At 40.6% G+C, this 18,320-nt stretch overlaps 1 protein-coding gene across 1 annotated transcript in view; it reads left to right on the top strand.

Moving 5' to 3' along the window:
- FCHO2 (FCH domain only 2) overlaps positions 1 to 18,320 on the top strand; it is a 106,353-nt gene that overhangs the window by 83,418 nt on the left and 4,615 nt on the right. The window contains exons 18-23 of the mRNA XM_015413588.1: positions 3,113 to 3,216; positions 3,305 to 3,434; positions 4,689 to 4,800; positions 5,272 to 5,427; positions 13,197 to 13,329; positions 15,067 to 15,266. Of these exons, the coding sequence (XP_015269074.1) occupies positions 3,113 to 3,216; positions 3,305 to 3,434; positions 4,689 to 4,800; positions 5,272 to 5,427; positions 13,197 to 13,329; positions 15,067 to 15,266 (835 nt within the window). The remainder of the gene's footprint in view (positions 1 to 3,112; positions 3,217 to 3,304; positions 3,435 to 4,688; positions 4,801 to 5,271; positions 5,428 to 13,196; positions 13,330 to 15,066; positions 15,267 to 18,320) is intronic.

The raw sequence follows: 18,320 nt of genomic DNA, 5'->3' as shown, positions 1-18,320 counted from the left end.
ACATGTCCCATCTAGCTCTGATGGAGAGGCGCTGAGACCCAGCTGACAGGAAGGGTCCAAGATTGTCCCGGACCCTCCTGGGGTCTTTGTAGGAGACCCCCAGCCAGGGGAGCTGAGGAGAGCCTCTTCCAAGGTGGTGGCCATGGAATTGAGGCTCACCTTTTCCCTGCAAGGTCCCTTCGCCATAGATCCAATATGGCGATCAGAGATGAGTGCCGGAGCAAGCGGACATGATCGAAAGTACAACAAATGCTTCTAAAAGATCCCCAAGGCTCCAAACCATGAGTTAAGCAACATTCAAGTGTTACAAAGCGAGTATGAGCCTCGCTAGAAATTAGAAGCACCTACGAATAAAACGTGGGTCGAGGGAGAACACAAGACTCCCCCCCCCCAGTAAAACCTGAAAATCCCCGGAAATAATCAACCGACCCTCCTGGAACCAGGAAGTAAACACAGACTTTTCTACATTGCTAGCAAATGCACTGCGCCCTCTAATGGAGCAGATGACTAATCTCAACACTAAATTGGACACTGTCCAAAAACAACAGACTCAAATGGATAAAAGAACCTCAGCTACCGAGAAAACAATAAAAATGATGGGGAAAAAGACTGAGAATATTAACAAAAGAATGGATGAAGTGGATAAAGAAAGATCCTCTGATAAAACTCAGCTAATACAGTTCCAGCTGGAAAGATCTATGTACGTCCTACATTTCCATGGGATTTCAGAAGAAAAAAATGAAAATTTAAAGGAACTCTTAGCGGATGCCCTTGCATCATTAATGGATTATAAACAAGAAGAATTATTGAAGGAGATGGACTTGGCCTACAGGAATTACCCAGATTTTATAAAGAAAAACAAACTCCCAGGAGAAATTTATTTGAAATTCACGAAACTATCTACCAGGGATCTGGTGCTAAAGTCCACGATGGGGAAGTCTTTAAAAATCAAAAATGAAGATGTAAAAATTCTGAAAGATATCCCCTTTGAAGTGAGGAAGAAGAGGAGACTCTACAAGGAACTTACTTTCTTTCTACAAAAAAACGGAATACCCTACAGATGGATATTCCACAAAGGACTGAGTTTCAATTATGAGGACAAAAAACTCAAGATTGACTCTGTTCCTAAATCAAATTATGCTCCAATTTTCAAAGCCAAATCAAAATAGAAAAGAAAAGAATCCGAAACCTTCTGCAGAGTAGGAAGAAGAGGTCAAAGAATCCTACTCACAGGATTCAACAAGTACTAGTTCTAAATCTTCAGAGACTTCGGAATCTGAAAAACCCTAAACCTCGGACAAAGAAGAAACACAAGAAGAAAAGACTCTGAAACTAAGATAGATATTTAATTGCAGTTTTTGTTAAAATGATATTCAAAGCTAACCTTTAATAGTAAACTTTTATCTGTAATTATCTTTACATTAGTAGGTGATATTGCTATATATACATGTAATCTAGATCGAGGTCATCTGTTAGCTCCACTCCCCCAATTTCTAATAGAATTGTAGTGTATTAATATATTAGTGTTCCACTTCCCTATCCCAGTAATTTTGTATTGTAGTGTTGGAAAAATAATATATATAAAAAGATGCCATTCCCTGTTTTCAGTTATGGTTTTGGATGGAGATACATGTGGTTAATCAGCCCTGAAATGCAGTCATGCACAGTGTGTTGATCCTGGGTCTCAGTTTTCTGTATTTATAGATAGGTAAATAAATATTCTGGAAACAAATCTGTTGAGCCTCTGGTAGTTGTTCCAATTCAGCAGAGCAATATTTTGTGGAAAGGGATTTGTTTCTTTTTCATACACACGTATTAGAAAATCAGAAGCCCCTCCTGTAATGAGCAAAAGCTATCATGGTGGAGCATGGGGAAGAGGTTGTCCCTCTAACACGGACTAAAGCCATGAAGGGCTTTGTGTGTGATCGCCAGTGCCTTAAATTGAGCCTGCTAACAAATGGGCAGCCAGTGGAGTATCTGCAGAATGGGAGTAAAATGTGTTCTCTGTCTAACTCGTGTTAATAGTCAAGTCATAGCATTCTGCGCCAGTTGGAGTTTCCAAACTGATTTTTTTGGGGGGAGACCAATGTACCCTGCATTACAGTAGTCCAGTCTTGATGTTACTGTGGCATGGATCCAGGTATCCAGGATCAGCCATATCAATGTACAGGCTAAGCTGAGTTGGTAGAAAACATTTAAGTTGGAACTGATTGAACAGAGTGGTTAACATGGATTTATGATTAATTAATTAGTTTTTTACCTCCCTGTGATAGATGTGCTGTGGCCTCAGACTAAGAGCTGCCCCTTTAAACCTTGACTCCGGCCCCCAGGGAGTCTTCTTTGGCCTTTCCACAGTGCTGTGCTCCCCTTGCAGGGCCTTCTCACCCATGCTTCCTCTTAGACCTCAGTTCCCAGAGCTGTTGCCTGTGCCTGCCTTGCCTTCTCTTGGTGAGCTCCATCACCCTTGACAGCTAGTGCAGTTTCCTCTTGCCCTTCCGAGGCTTTTCCTGCCATCTCCATTCCCACAGCCTGTGGCCAAGGGCTGCTTTGCTCTTCCCAGCTGTTTCTCTGCTCCACCAGCCACATGCAACTTCCTAAGCGCCTGTGGTTGTTGTCTCTACCCACCCACCATTAGTTCTCTGCCTCCTTTTAAATGTGCGGCTTGTAAGTGCAGGTTCTGTCCCCCTGATGGTGTCTCTTCACCCCCAGCAGCCCAACCATATTGTCTTCTAGTCAGGCTGTCTGAAGTCTCTGGATGCCGCTGAGGCCTTGTGGGCTAGCACTGCTTTTCATATCAGATCAGTCTATCTCCATGTTATGAGTGTAACTAAGAAAAGTAACCTTCCTATTTATAAACTGCATACAGAATCACTACCAAATTGTAAGCATGGAACAGTGTCATTTCTAGAGCTGCCTTTCAGAATAATAGTATTACTGTTACTTTATTACACTTACAGTACAAAGGTTGTTTACAACTCTGTTGACATTTGTCATTACAGTACAGCAAAAATTACTCCTAAATTAGCTTTAGATTGAAATAGCTACTGTGCCAGAATATTATTGAAATGTTCACAGCTGCTTCTCTGATAACAATCTCATTATTTCCTTCCAGCAAGGCCAACGACCCCTCTTTCTCTGGGTGCCTTAGTGCCTCCTCCAAGACCAGCTTCCAGACCAAAGTTGCCCACAGGGAAACTCAGTGGAATTAATGAAATTGTAGGTGCATTCAGCCTTATCTGTATTGAGCTTCATCTTTCTTATCCATTTGACTGCATATATTAATTCTTCCAAATTTTATTTTAAGCCAAGGCCTTTCAGTCCTCCTTTGACCTCCAACTCCAGCCCACCTCCTCCAGCTCCACTGGCACGTGCAGAGAGTTCCTCCTCAATATCTTCTTCTGCATCATTAAGTGCAGCAAATACACCCACAGTTGGTAAGAGACTTCACCTGTTGTTAACCCCATAGTAGCACTTAAATGTTTTATAGCTTTTGAAAAATAAAAATACCATTTATAAGCTTGCTCTGTGAAAGAGTTTATTGCAGATGTTTGTTTGCTTCACATATAACTAGAATCTGAAACTAGAGCTGTTTTCAGAAGTGCCACATCACCTGATTTCAAAATGTATATACAGTGTTACTGTTAATTAGCAATCTGATATGATATGCCTTGCGTTGCCATGATTTTGGAACCACCTATGAATTATGACTTTACCAGCTACAGGGAGGAGAAATGAGTCATCAGTGATTTTAAACAGCTTTTTCAAACTGGACTCTCTGTGTAACATTTTCCCACTCTCAACTTTCTGTTGCTTCAAGTGTACGTATATTCACTGTGGATGTACATTACATGCATGTGAGCTCTGACTCATGAAAGCTTATGCTGGAATAAGTTTTGCTAGCCTTTATTGTGCAACTGGGTTTCTGTTTAATATTGCTGTAACAGATCCCTCGAGGATTATCATCATATAAATTTATTTCTATGTGTTATGTTATATTTTTATTGTCTGGATAATGACTACTATGTTTGTGTAAGCTGCTGCAAGGGACTCTATGTATTTTAAGAAATATTAGAATTCATGTTTGAAATATTAGCTGAACATATTCCTCTTGAATCCTGTAATGTATTATAAGAACAGTCCCAGTTGCCTGAAGTAGTTGAAGATAGGAGAGGCAATCTAAAAGTTTATTCTATTAACTGTGTTATGCATGTTTAATTGATTTTGTTTATCTGTTCTGGCTTCAGGAGCACTGATATGCTTATGGAGCTGCAGTGCCCAGAGCAGTTTCCATGTTACTTTCAATGGAAAGAGCCATTCCATAGATGCACATATGGGGGAATATAAATTAATGAAGGCCTATTCATGAATGTAAGAGATCATTGTATGTACCTAAGACACAGATCTCTAGTATATATTGGGGTGTTTACTTTTATGTTCTTGTCAGAACATGCTGAATCTGCTTGGGGTCGGCTGATTGATTTGTGCAACTAATAACATCAACAGTTCTTGGTAAAATGACAGAATCCAAAATTATTTTTCTGAAACCATCACATGGAAAACAGAAGTAACTGACTTTATGGAATTGGAATTTAGCTCTAAGATTTTGTATCTATACTGTAACTTGATTTGAACTTTTGGGTCCAATTAATACTATCAGAAATTAACCACATACATTGTATGTATTGCAGGTGTTTCACGAGGGCCTAGCCCTGTCAGCCTTGGAAACCAGGACACCTTACCTGTTGCAGTAGCTCTTACTGAGTCTGTTAATGCCTACTTTAAAGGAGCAGATCCTACAAAGTTAGTTTAAGACATTCACTATTTTGAATTTTTTGTTTTGCATTTAAAAAACAGCTTGCTTTGTTACTTGGTGTGGGGGGAAGAAACTTAAGAAATGTGTGGCATGTTTAGGGGAACACAGTACTGATCTATAAGCATCCTTCAGGTGTTATCGGTGAAGTGTTATGCCTGTATCTGTAAAAGCTTTGCGATACCAATCTGTAAGCCTTTCAGCTGCACTTGTTGAAAATTCTTGTCTTGTGAAAAAAAATTCCAACAGAACTTTGTTGACCACTTAATTTCTTAGGTGCATTTTTGTTGCAGTCTTGCCTGATTTAAAAACTGTCATAAATTAACAGGTTTAATTAACCACACACCATCTGATACTAGTTTTCAGTTGAAATGTGTTCTAATATCAAGTCTTGTATTTTTCTGAATGCAGCATGCTTAATGAGTTGTAAAAGAAATATTTGTTTTCATATCTATCTTTAGATGTATTGTGAAGATCACTGGTGATATGACAGTGTCATTCCCAAGTGGGATTATTAAAGTCTTCACCAGCAATCCATCTCCAGCTGTGCTCTGCTTCAGGGTAAAAAACACAAGCAAACTAGAGCAGATTCTTCCAAATGCACAACTTGTATACAGGTTTTGTATTTTTTTATATAATAGCAACCAATCTGTTATGTCAATGTGTTTTGTTATAATAGTATCTTACATAAAAATTCTCTCTGTAGCCCTGTTCATGCTCTGAATATGCTTTGTTAAATTGCACTGTATATTTGCTTGTTTTGTTCTTTGGTGCCCTTGTTTCAATTCTCTTCTTGCTTATCTGAAAGTTGCATATTTCCACTAGAGTTGCACTAGAAAATATTTATTTATTTGTTATTTGTAGTCTGCCTTTCTCCCTGATACTCAAGGCAGATTACTTAGTGTAAATCAGTGCAGTCATTAAGATGAGACATCTAATAAACAGTGCTATAGGACTAGGATTGCAGAAATCTGATACCAGGCATAAGTATTAATTGTGACATTTTAAACAGTGCAAGAAATGGTATTACATAAGTAGAAATATAATGCAGTGAGAGCAAGGTAAGAACATAAAGCAACGTATAATGCATGTTAGTGGTATCGTTAACAGTCCCATTCCCTCTATTGAAAAGTCTTCCTGAATCATTATGTTGTTCCTTTATAAAAATACCCTCCTGAGCAGTTCTGTTTTACATAGTTTGTGGAAAGTCAAAAGTGTGGGAGCCTTCCTGACCTCCTCTGGCAGTGCATTCCATAAGGTATAGGCCACTACAGAGTGTGCAATTGTATGGGTGGTTGTTGGTCTTGCCCATTTGCAGGGTGGCACATGGACAAAGATCTGTTCAGATGAGTGAAGTTATCATGGCTGGGCATAGGAAGAGAGACAGTCCTGCAGACATGAGAGTCCAAGGCCATGAAGGGCTTTGTATGTGATGGCCAGTACCTTAAATTGGACCAGGTAACTAATAGGCAGCCAATGGAGTGTTGGCAGCATGGGTGTAATATGCATGCTCTGCCTAATTCCTGATAATAACCAAGGTGTGGCATTCTGCTATAACTGGGGTTTCCAGTTTACTTTGAGGGGAGACCTATGTGGAGTGCATTACAGCAATGTAGTCTTGGTGTTACCATGGTGTGGATCTAGGTGGCCAGATCAGCCTAATGAAGGTAGGGGACCTTCTTCCACACTAAAATGAGTTGAAAGAAATCACTTTTTGTGGCTGTCTCCTGCAATAATGTTGGATCTTGAATACCCCTACATTCTTGAACTAGTGAGCAAGGGTCCATTGAACCCCATCAAAAGTAGGAAGCACAATGTCCTTTAGGACCTCATGCTTTCCAATCAGGATTACCTCTGTCTCATCAGTGTTCCGTTTCAATTTGTTCCTCAGCTGTTTAACCACAGCAGTCGGATAGTGGCCTGAGATTTCTATTGCATCCTCAGGAGTTTTAGATAAAAAGAGATAGAGCTGGGTGTTATCAGCATACTGATGGCATCCAGTTACAAAATTATGAATGATTTCTCCTAAGGGCTTTACATAGAGATTGAATAGCACAGAACACCACAGGATAAAGAAGCGTGATTTTAAATCATGTAAACATTTTGTCACAAATAGTGTGATATTTGAAAGAACAATTGTGGAGGCTGTGTATCTCCAATATTATTATGAATAAAACAAGTTATTATTTAGTTATTTATAGTCTGCCTTTCTCATGGAGACTCAGTGGATTATGTAGTGGACTTCCGGTGAACTGTACAATAAGGTTTGGACTATAGAAATCTGAAAACAGAGCTGAAACAAAGCATGATGCATTAAGTGGTGCAGAACTACCTAGTCTGGAGCATGCTTACAGTGATAGGTAGCAAAACAGTAGTATAGACCACAGTCGCTATCCTTTTACCAATACAACCTTCTGATCATTTAATTGCAGTGGAATCCTATTTACCTATACAAAAAGTCCTTTTGAATCATTCCAGGACTCAACATAGATATTGGATTTTTATCGCATTACACATGCTAACTCATTCAGTCCTCACATATGTATTCTCAACAAGAAGGACTATAAATCCTCTGTATTTTAATGTTGTTGTTTTTTCAGAATAGTATATTAGAATACTGAATGCAACGAATACTGGGATGTCTGCTGACAACATTATATCCAGCTCAAAATATGCTGTTGTGCCCTCCATGCCTGAGAGGAGATAATTAAGATTTTGTTACTTCCCACAATTAGAAAAAACACCTTTAGACGTTTATTTATTTTTCACATTTATATCCCGCCCTCCCCAGTGGGCTCAGGGTGGCTAACAAGAGCAGGGTAATTAGCCATGCCATAATTAAAAACATAAAACATAATAAAAACATCCAACACTTAAAACAATGGTGCTCAGTCAATTACTAACCTCATACGTCCAGTTTTATCTGCTATTTTGACATATTTATTGCTTTAAAACTGTTGACCTTATAAACTTAACTTGTAAAGTAGTTTTTCACTGTGCATAACTTAAACATTATTATGTTACATGTTAATTTGCTGTTAAATCCCTGTTTATAAATTTAGAACCTTATCTACCATCCCAATGTATTTGAAAAAGTGTGCCTTGCACACGAAAGCTCATATCTTGAATAAACCTTTGTTGGTCTTAAAGGTACCACTGGACTCTAAATTTGTTCTAGTTAACGTAGTTTGCGGTCTTCTGGTTTTGGCGTTCTAATGGCGGACACGTCTTTTCGGGAGCTCCCGAGGACGCAATCCGTGAGCCAGCGGATGAGAGGGGGTGCAATTATACGCGTGCCCCCTGGAGCCTTTGCAAAGGGCTCCTAGCCATTGGGTGCTGAGGATCGCCTCTCCCCCGGCACAGAGCCGGTGGATTGAGGCATTCCAATGCCCCGATGGTCTCCCTGCTGTGTTCCAGTACTGGACTCAGAGACGCACACCAGGACAAGCAAGTGGAGGTTGAGCGTTTTACACGTTTGATGGCAATATCTACATGATCTACATTGAAAGTGAGTTTGGTTGAAACAAGAACCACAGAAATGTCTGACGGTCCCCCCTAAAGGCGGGGGTGGCTGGGAAACCCCCCCCCCCATGGAAATAAAAACGGATTTAAAGTATGCCTTTAAAGGGGGGTGGAACTGAAAGCAAAATGGCACTATAGTAAGGAACTTACAAGAAAATTACAGGCGATTTCCAGACTGTAGAGACTTATGGCAAACTTTGTTAAAGATAAACAGCTTCAAAGATGTCGCTGAAGAAGACAGAGAAAGATAAGCAAACAAAACCTAAGCTTCCTTCAGGAAGTGCTAGCCCAGCGAGTGCGGTCACATGACCAGAAACAACCATAGACTTCTCTAAGATGCTAACAGAAGCATTGCGACCCCTGCTGGAGCAAATGAAGACACTCAATCAAAGTTTCGCTGCACAGCAACAGCAATTGGATGAGACTTTAGAAAAAAAACAGAGCAAACAGCTGAGAATCTGAAAGAAGTGGATGCCAACACCAAAAAGCTTAAAAAGCAAATGCAGGATATGGAAAAGAAGAGAAACTCTGATGAAGCCCAGCTTTTACAGCTACAAATAGAAAAGGTAAGCTTTATACTGAGATTTCAGAGAGTTCCTGAGACTAAAGGGGAGAATCTTAAACAGATTTTGAGTGATGCTTTGGGACTGGTTGCAGATTTTAAAGCGGATTTTCTTCAAAGTGAGATGGATGTGATCTATAGGTCATATTCAGAATACATAAAGAAAAATAATCTGCCCGGCGAGGCAGTGGTGAGATTCTCCAGAAGACAAGTGAGGGATCAGATATTAAAAGCAACAAATGGAACTACCCTTTAAAATGATGGCAAGGAGATAAGAGTTTTGAAAGACATTCCCTTTGAAATAAGGGGAAAAAGGAAAAAAATCCAGAGACTTGGCTTTGTTTCTACAAAAGAACAACATATTCTACAAATGGATCATACCCGAAGGCATACTCTTCAAATTCAAAGGTAAGAGGGGGGAAATTGATAAGCAAGAGAAGTTTATGAAAGCAAGAGAGTTTTTGCAGCAACAATTGGATCCAACAGGAGAAGAGGATGAGAAGAGCAACAAGGGGAGTGATGATGAAGCACTTACTGGAGAGGATTCGGAATGTGGGGCAGTGGCCCCCAAGCAAGGATATCGATTGAGGGAAAGAAGAGGCAAATGAGATGCTAATTCTCTCTGAAGTTTGACTTTTGATTCTTATTTAACCGTTCTTGTGTATTGTTCTTTACTAAGTCAGAATACCTGGACTTCTTATTTAAGCAATGTTAACGATCACCTACAATGTAACAAATTACTCTTTTTAAAATTCAAAGCTATTTTATTGTAAGCATTATATGACCCCCACCTCTTGGGTTTTTAGTGGTTTATCTTTATTTTCTCCCATAGTTTATAGTTTCCCCTTCCCTATTTTTCTTGTAGGTTTTAGAAAATAAAAAAAATGGGGAGGGGGCATAGTTTGCAGAAAGTCAGGAAAGTGAGAGCCTTCCTAACCTTGTGAGGGGAGCCTTTTCATAAGGTGAGGGCCACACCAGAGAATGCACAACTATGGGTGGTTATTTTTTGCCCATTTACGGGATGATACCTGCAGCAGGCCCTGCTGGGATGAGCAAAGCTGTTGTGGTGAAGCATAGAGAGAAAAGTGGTCTTACAGATACAAGAGACCAAGGCCATAAAGGGCTTTGTATATGATAGTACCTTGAACTGAGCCTTTTAACTGACAGGCACCCAATAAAGTGACACAGAATGGGAGTGACATGCATATTCTGCCTAGCTCTTGATGATAACCTAGCTGTGGCACTGTGAACTAACTGAAGTCCCCAGATTAACTTAAAGGAGTATCCTATGTACAATGCATTACAGTGTTCTAGTCTCAATTTTACCATGGCATCCATCCAGGTTGCCAGATAGGTCGGATCAAGATAGGGAGCTGTCTTGCAGGCTAGACTGAGTTGGAAGAAAGCATTTATTTACAGCTGCATTAACTTGCTTCTCCAGTAATGCTGGATCCAGTTTAACTCCAAGGCTCTTAACTGAGTCAGCAGCAAGTGTTAGCTGAACCCCATCAAAAGAGGAAAGCACAGTGTCCTTCAAGACACCCATCTTCCCAACCAGCATCAATTCTGTCTTATCTGGGTTCAATTTCAATTTTTTTCTTTCAGACATTTGACCACAGCAGTCAGGCAGTGGCTCAGGACCTCTACTGCATCACCAAGGGGATTTTGATATAGAGACATAAAGCTGGGTGTCATCCACATATTGATGATATCTAAATCCAAAGCTACAAATGATTTCTCCTGAATGTTTTACATAGAGGTTGAATAATATGGGGGATAAGATTACACCTTGTGGAAATCCACAAGCTAACTCCCAAACTGAAATTAGCTGGTCTCCAACAACAACTCTTTGAACATGAGGAATGATTTAAACCAGTCCAAGGCACATCTCCTGATACCTTCTCCTGCCTCTAAATGCCTCAATAAGATGATGTGGTCTACTATATTAAAGGCTGCAGATCAATCTAGGAGAAATAACAAAGAAGCATGACCTTTGTCTACATTCAGGTGGAGGTCATCAACTAAAGCTATTAGAGTCATCTCTGTCCCGTAGCCCAGCCTGAAACCAGAGTTGAAAAGGTCTAGAGCTTATGAGTTATCCAGAAACATCCAGAGTTGGCCCACTACTGCTCTCTCAATCGCTTTGCCTAGAAAGGATAGATTAGAGAAGGGGTGATTATTAGCAACATCATTTTTATCTAAGGATGGTTTTTAAAGAAGTGGGTGGATGACCGCCTGTTTGAGTGCTTGAGGAAAAATGCCCTGGGTTAGTGACTGATTTGTAATAGTCATCAAGTTAGCATAAACCTCTTTCAAGCATCTGTGGCCTATAAAGGGGGGGGGGTGCTCTTAGTTTACCAGTAACTTCAGCTGTGGTAGAGACATGTAGACTTTCATCTTTCATTTAAATAAAGAAATCTGAACTTTAACCCTGTAACAAGTTCACCTTGGCGAGTTCTTTAAACAACAACCCTCCCAATGATATGTTGTTTTGAACTCACCGCTGAGTGGCAAGTTGATTTTTCTGCTTAATACAGAATGTGTTCACTTTAGGCAGCTGCTTATATTTGACACACAGTGATGTCTAATAGCTACTGATATGAGTGGTTAAAACTCCTGTGCCAAGTGCCTTTTGCACTGAGCAACATGTCTTTGCCTCAGGAGTTGAAAAGGGGAAACACTGTACTATAGAGGCTTGTTCAAAAATTAAATTTTTGCACTTATTAGATTTACTTGCCCTTAGTCCCCAAATGACATCAGAAATAGCATCCAGTGACACTGTACAGTAGCCAAGGTATAAAATAGGAGTGTACAAACTCTGGGACATAATGTATTGCAGCAGAACGCTTTATGTTCTGTACTAATATATATTAGCCTTGTCAGTCTTGAGAGCATTTGGCAAAATAGCTGTTCATAACTTAACATTTTTGAATATTCTGCTCTTTGCATATGTTTGTAATCCATACAACAAGCCTGTAAGAGAGTTCAGTAGTATTCCCAAATTGCATGTGGAGGACTGAGGCAGAGAGAGGTGGGGCACCCAACTGGTTCATGGTAGTGCTGAGATTTCAACCATAGATTTCCAATGTGTAGCTTAACTCTTAGCCACTGTACTATGCACTTAGCCACTATCTCAAACGGAATTTTCCTGTGCTCTTCTCAAATTAAAACTATCATCTCTGCTCCCCAAAATGTGTTTTTAAAATGTAGGACTTCAAACACATACCAAGCTGTCAATGGGCTGAATTCAAAGAACTGTATTTGAAAGGGAAATAGGAGTAGGGATGGGCGCGAACAACAAAAATGTGTTTGGTTCATGGGGGAACCACGAACCCAGTCGGCTCGCATACAAACCAAACCGGGTTCATGAGATTTGTGCCTGAAACAGCTGAGCCACAGGGGCAGTCTGGTCCTGCGGCTCAGTTATTTCAGGCTCTAAACAGCTGAACCGTGGGAGCAGGCTGCCCTTGCAGCTCATCTGTTTATATCAGAAACAGCTGAGCCATGGGGGCGGCCTTCTCCCACAGCTCAGCTGTTTAAAGGGCCTTTCTTGGGCAGCTAACCCCTGGGACTAGCTGCCAAAGAAAGCCCCTTTAAAAAGCTGAGTCGCGGGAGGAGGCCTTGCTGTTTAGAGCCCAAAACAGCTGAGCCATGGGAGGAGGCTGCCCCTGCAGCTCATCTGTTTATATCAGAAACAGCTGAGCCATGGGGGCGGCCTTCTCCCACAGCTCAGCTGTTTAAAGGGCCTTTCTTGGGCAGCTAACCCCTGGGACTGGCTGCCCAAGAAAGCCCCTTTAAACAGCTGAGCCGCGGGAGGAGGCCTTGCTGTTTAGAGCCCAAAACAGCTGAGCCATGGGAGCAGGCTACCCCCACAGCTCATCTGTTTCCAATCTAAACAACAGAGTGGCCAGGAGTAAGCTGCTCCTGGCCGTTCAGCTGTTTTTGCGGCTTTCTCAGGGAGGAGAAAGCAAGGGTTTTAAACCCCTGTTTTTTTGCTCCCCATGAACCCATGGATCTCCACGAACTTTTAAGGCAGTTTGTGGAGGCTGGTGGCTAGGCTGCCATGAACCAGCCAGAATTTGTCACAAAATTTTGTGAGTTGGTTTATGCCCATCCCTAGTCACTAGTACTATTCCTGAAATGATAGCTTATGTAACAGTTCATGCAGTGCTATAAGTAGATTCTGCAGCAGTTCTCATGCATTCATGTGTTCAAGTTCTTTGGATTTAGTTTGTTTTGCAAACATCGCCAGTATATAAAACAAGCTAAAGTCTGTGTTTCCACTCTTAATTTGCATGACAGTGATGCATCACAGAGTGATTCCGATACAAGGGATTTTTGGATGAACATGCAAGCTGTCACAGTCTACCTCAAGAAATTATCAGAACAGAATCCCTCTGCCTCTTATTACAATGTAGATGTTCTAAAATATCAGGTAACTATATGTTTTGGTTTGGTTGTAGAAGCTTAAGAGGGGTTTTTAGTTTCTTTAGATGCATTTTCTGTGTTAGAAGTGTCAATAGTAATCCTTACTTGTCTCACATAACTATGTCGCCTCTGACTCTTTCCTCAATTAATGTATTAGGACATTTTCATTTGTGGCATTTATTGAAACTTGTGGTATTTGATTTGTAATATTTATATTTGAAATCCTTATACCTCTGCTCTTAGCTGTCCCCTTGACTGTAACACTCTGTTGGCTTTTTGCTGGGTGGAATAATTGAGGAAAGTGAGGAGGAAACAGGCAGCACTGCACAAGAAATGTGCAATGCAGGCCACCACAGATATTTTGGATCTAGGAATTCATCACAATGGCTTAAACCCAAACCACTATGATAGAACAAGACTACAGAAAGGATTTTTTGTTTTTGTTGTCCACCCTTCTCAAGGTAGCCAGTTACCACCTGAACACTGCTCCCAAGAGGGGAACCTGGGGAATGGTGCAGGATGTGCCATAAGAGGAACTGGTGGGAATTGTTTCCCCTTCTTGCATGAGCTCTTGTGCAAGTAAGAATCTCCCCTTCAGTATCGTGTTTCCACTGTAGGTCTCAGCACTACCCACCACATGTTTCTGATGGCTCCTCAGCTGTAGTGAACAGCTTTTCAGGAGAGAACAGGACACTGACTGGGAAGTGGTAGACTGGTAGACATTCAGGGTGCCTTGCAACCAAGCTAGTATATTATTTAAATTTTTCATTTGAAGATAGAATCATAGACTAGATTCATAGAGTTGGAAGGGGCCATACAGACCATCTAGTCCAACCCCCTGCCCAATGCAGGACCAGCCTAAAGCATCTCTTACAAATATCCAGCTTCTTCTTGAAAGCTGTCAGTGAAGGGGAGCTAACCACCTCCCTAGGCAACATGTTTCATGGTACCATCATATGGACTGCACAGACATTTTGCTGCGATATCGTTAATTCCTACATATTTTGAATGAGAACCTTTTGACTGAGCATGGGAACTCAGTTGATCGTTTACCAGTTTATCTTACTTGGGACATCTACACAGTGTACTGTATAAATGTTTTTAGAATTTTCTCTCTCTTAAAATCTAGACCATTCTCTTGAACCATCTGTTCTCTAGTTCAGCTACTGATAGTTCTGCTTTATAACTCCAAAATCATTCCTGAGGATTTTTCTTAATAGTTAGAGGCACCATTTCGAGAAAAAGAGAAGCAAAAGAAAGTCTATATAGGATAAGAGTTACAGTTTCAGACTAGGACCAGAAAAGCTCTGGTTGAGATCCTCACTCTGCCACAAAGTGAACTGGGTGATAATGCGATTAATAAATTATTATTTTCTTGTTGAGGACTATAGTGAAAAAAATGCTGAATTATTTTTATTTTGCAAGATTAACTCAAAGTACAGGTGAGCTCTTCAGAGGACTGAGAATGTTTCTGGGGAAATGGAGAGGTAAGCACATTAGATAGGAGATCAGGGTTTTTTTCTCATTTAAAAACAGCTGCATAATGTGAGGTACTTGGATCACAGCCACAGCACTGTCAGTTTTCCCTACCAAAGTTCCTGGATTTAATCCCCACCCCGTGTTTGTACATTGTATTTTAAAGAAAATGTTGAGACCCAGTCATAGATGGGTTTTGGCCCTGAACTGCAGAACTTCCACAGTGTTTCCAGGGTAGCATTTAAGTAATTGTTTGATTATTTCAAAGGTATCTTCAAATGGCATCCAGTCTACACCTCTGAATCTTGCCACATATTGGAAGTGTGATGCTAACACTACTGATGTAAGAGTTGATTACAAATACAACCCAGCATCTATGGCAGTTCCAAGTACGCTATCTAATATACAGGTCATGGTACCAGTTGACGGAGGTGTAACAAACATGCAGTCACTTCCACCAGCAAAATGGTAAGTTGATCTGTATTTGCTTTTACTGCATGAAATTCATTCCAGTGCACTGGTGATAGTGATGTGGAGTGTTTAAAAAAATGTTTGCAAAGAGCAGTACTCTTAAAAAAGAATTCTGATAACCTTAAGATAGTTTTGGTATTTCTTCTATGTTATGGCCGTGTGCAAGTTTTTATGAGCCCTTGGGGACAATCTTGGCTACAGTTGAGGAACAGAGTGCAACTCTTTTTCACTGTGTTTAGCTAGCAGTTCTCAAAGGAGTGTGGAAGAAATTGGGGCTCTTTTCCTACAATGCTGCGCCTTTAAAAATGCGGGAGGTTGCCCCTGTGATGCGGCAGAGTGATTTCCCATTTCCTGATAGGAATGGTGTCTAGAGAAATCAGCATAGTATGCAGTTGCATTCTGCTGGACTTCCTCTGCTGCTGTCAGGCACTAGATTGGCTTTTTGGAAATGTAAAAAAGCTTTAAACCAGTGGATTTTTAAAGATATTTTACTGCAAAGTTTCTGGTAAGGGACTGTCATTTCCTTATTCTTCCAGCACCGCTTATATGCAAGAGTTACATTTTTTAAAGAAGGTACAGTGTATACGAGAATCGATCACAGTTCTATAAACTTGGTTAAAGGCTAATTTTAGTTATTTGTCCATTGGCTTGGCATCAAAGGTGATGTGGCAGTTCATGTTTAAACACAGAATTGCCTCAATCACATAGAAAGAAAGGGTTGGGACCCAGTTTTCAAATAAAAAAATGGTATGTAGGTAGAGGAGATGAGAACCTTTCCTTTACCTGTAGCTTATTATTCTGTGGCCCTTCTTTCCAAGGCTTTGGTAGAGAAGCTGCAGTTGAGGATGTAGATCTTGCCTTCTCATCCACACCCTCCTTTGGTTTTAAAATTGGACCATCACCTCGTTCTTCTCTTTCTGCATTATCAGAAAGCAGATGTGTAAATAACATGGAAACAGCCAAGTCATGTATAATTTGGAGCCGAACTTTTAATTTCTTTAGCTGTTGTAGATTTTCCGGATTGTATGGCCATGGTCTTGGCATTGTAGGACCTGATGTTTCGCCAGTAGCTGTGACTGGCATCCTCAGATGTATAACACAGAAAGATGGAGTAGTCTCTGTGTCAAGGTGAGAAGAAAAGTGGTAGGCAGGTAATTTATATCTACTTAGGAAGGTGGGATAGGGCTGAGTCATTATCTTGTAGGAGTTCCCCCAGGCTGCGAACATGCTAATGGAGGAGCTTTCCTGAGGAGGTTCTTTTGTATATGAATTGTTTCCTGAGGTTTCCTGTTTCCTGAGGAGGTTCTTTTGCATGTGGGTTGGCTGTTGAAATTCTAACCTTATCTGTAGTGCTATTGTCAGATGTAGAGCCATGCCCTATTTATTCTTAAACTCTCTTCTTTCCTGTTGAAATTGTGTTTATGTTTATGAATTTCAATGGCTTCCCTGTGTAATCTGACATGGTAATTGGATGTGTTGTCCAGCCTTTCAGTGTCTTGGAACAAAATACTGTGCCCTGTTTGAGTTAGGCTATATTTAGCTACTGCTGACTTTTCAGGTTGGCCAAATCTGCAGTGTCTTTCCTGTTCTTTTATTCTTGTCTGAATGCTATGCTGTGTGGTCCTGATGTAAACCTGTCCACAACTGCAGGGTATGCGGTATACTCCTGCAGAAGTCAGGGGTTATCTTCTGTCTTTTGCCGATCGTAGCATCTGCTGTATTTTTTTGGTGGGTCTGAATACTGTTTGTAGGTTCTGTTTTTTCATAAGTTTTCCCATCTGATCAGTGATTCCTTTGATATATGGCAAAAACACTTTTCCTGTGGGAGACTGTTTTTCCTCAGTTGTTTGTTTTACCTTTGGTTTAATTGCTCTTCTGATTTCATTCGTGGAGTAGCCAATTGCTTGAAGTGCATGGTTTAGATGATTTAGTTTGTCGTTGAGAAAGTGCGGTTCACATATCCGTCTTGCACGGTCTGCTAATGTTTTGATTATGCCTCTTTTTTGCCAACAACAACATCCACCCGAACATACAATTCACCATGGAAAAAGAAATTGAGGGTTAACTCCCATTTCTTGATATCATGGTCATCCGCAAAGCTAACCTTCAATTAGGTCACAGGGTCTACAGAAAACCAACTCACACGGACCGTTATTTACACAAAAACTCCAATCACCATCCTCTGCAAAGATAATGACTCAGCCCTACCCCACCTTCCTGAGTAGATATAAATTACCTGCCTACCATTTTTCTTCTCACCTTGACACAGAGACTACTCCATCTTTCTGTGTTATACCTCTGAGGGTGCCAGTCACAGCTACTGGTGAAACGTCAGGTCCTACAATGCCAAGACCATGGCCACACAACCCAGAAAATCTACAACAGCTAATGAACCCCAGTCGTGAAAGCCTTCAACAGTTTTAATTTCCTCCAGTCCAGTATGAATTATAACAGGCCTGACAGAATTTGTCCCTTTGTGGTTGTTACAGTGCAATCCTATGTAGAGCTCATTGAGTCCAAGCCTATTGAAAACAATGGGTTTAAACTGGTGGAACTCTGCATGGGGATTGTACTGTCAGTTACATACCCTTAAGTATGAACAGATGTGTGAGGGAGGAAGTCTGACAGATTCTCTGTTTACAATGATGGGCAGTTAGAGTTGTTTTGTAGGTATCTCCCTTTGTGTGGGAGTAAACAGCAGAGATGCACAATGACTGAAGGAGTTCTTGGGATTGGAAGACCATGCTGGAAGCCAGTTGGGAAACCCTGGGGATCTGAATGTATCCCCAAACCTCAAATTGTCTTTCTGTTGTCTGGATGGATCACTGCTCTGGCAGCCTTTTTTGACGTTAAAAATTCTTGTGGAAATTTTCAACTTTAATAATAGTTTTGGGTTGTTGTATTTTCTGTGTTAGATTATTAGCCTGTGTCTTCATGTGCCCATGAATCTATAATGAATAGCCTAATTGACCTTGTATGCTCTAACATTCTTGACAGTTTCTTTTGTATTAAAAATGATTTGTCGTCCCCCCCCCCCAACAATACATTCTA

Source organism: Gekko japonicus, unplaced genomic scaffold, assembly GCF_001447785.1.
Source record: "Gekko japonicus isolate JY-2015 unplaced genomic scaffold, Gekko_japonicus_V1.1 scaffold318, whole genome shotgun sequence".
NCBI classification, from domain to species: domain Eukaryota; kingdom Metazoa; phylum Chordata; class Lepidosauria; order Squamata; family Gekkonidae; genus Gekko; species Gekko japonicus.
This window is presented reverse-complemented; position numbering and strand designations above follow the sequence as displayed.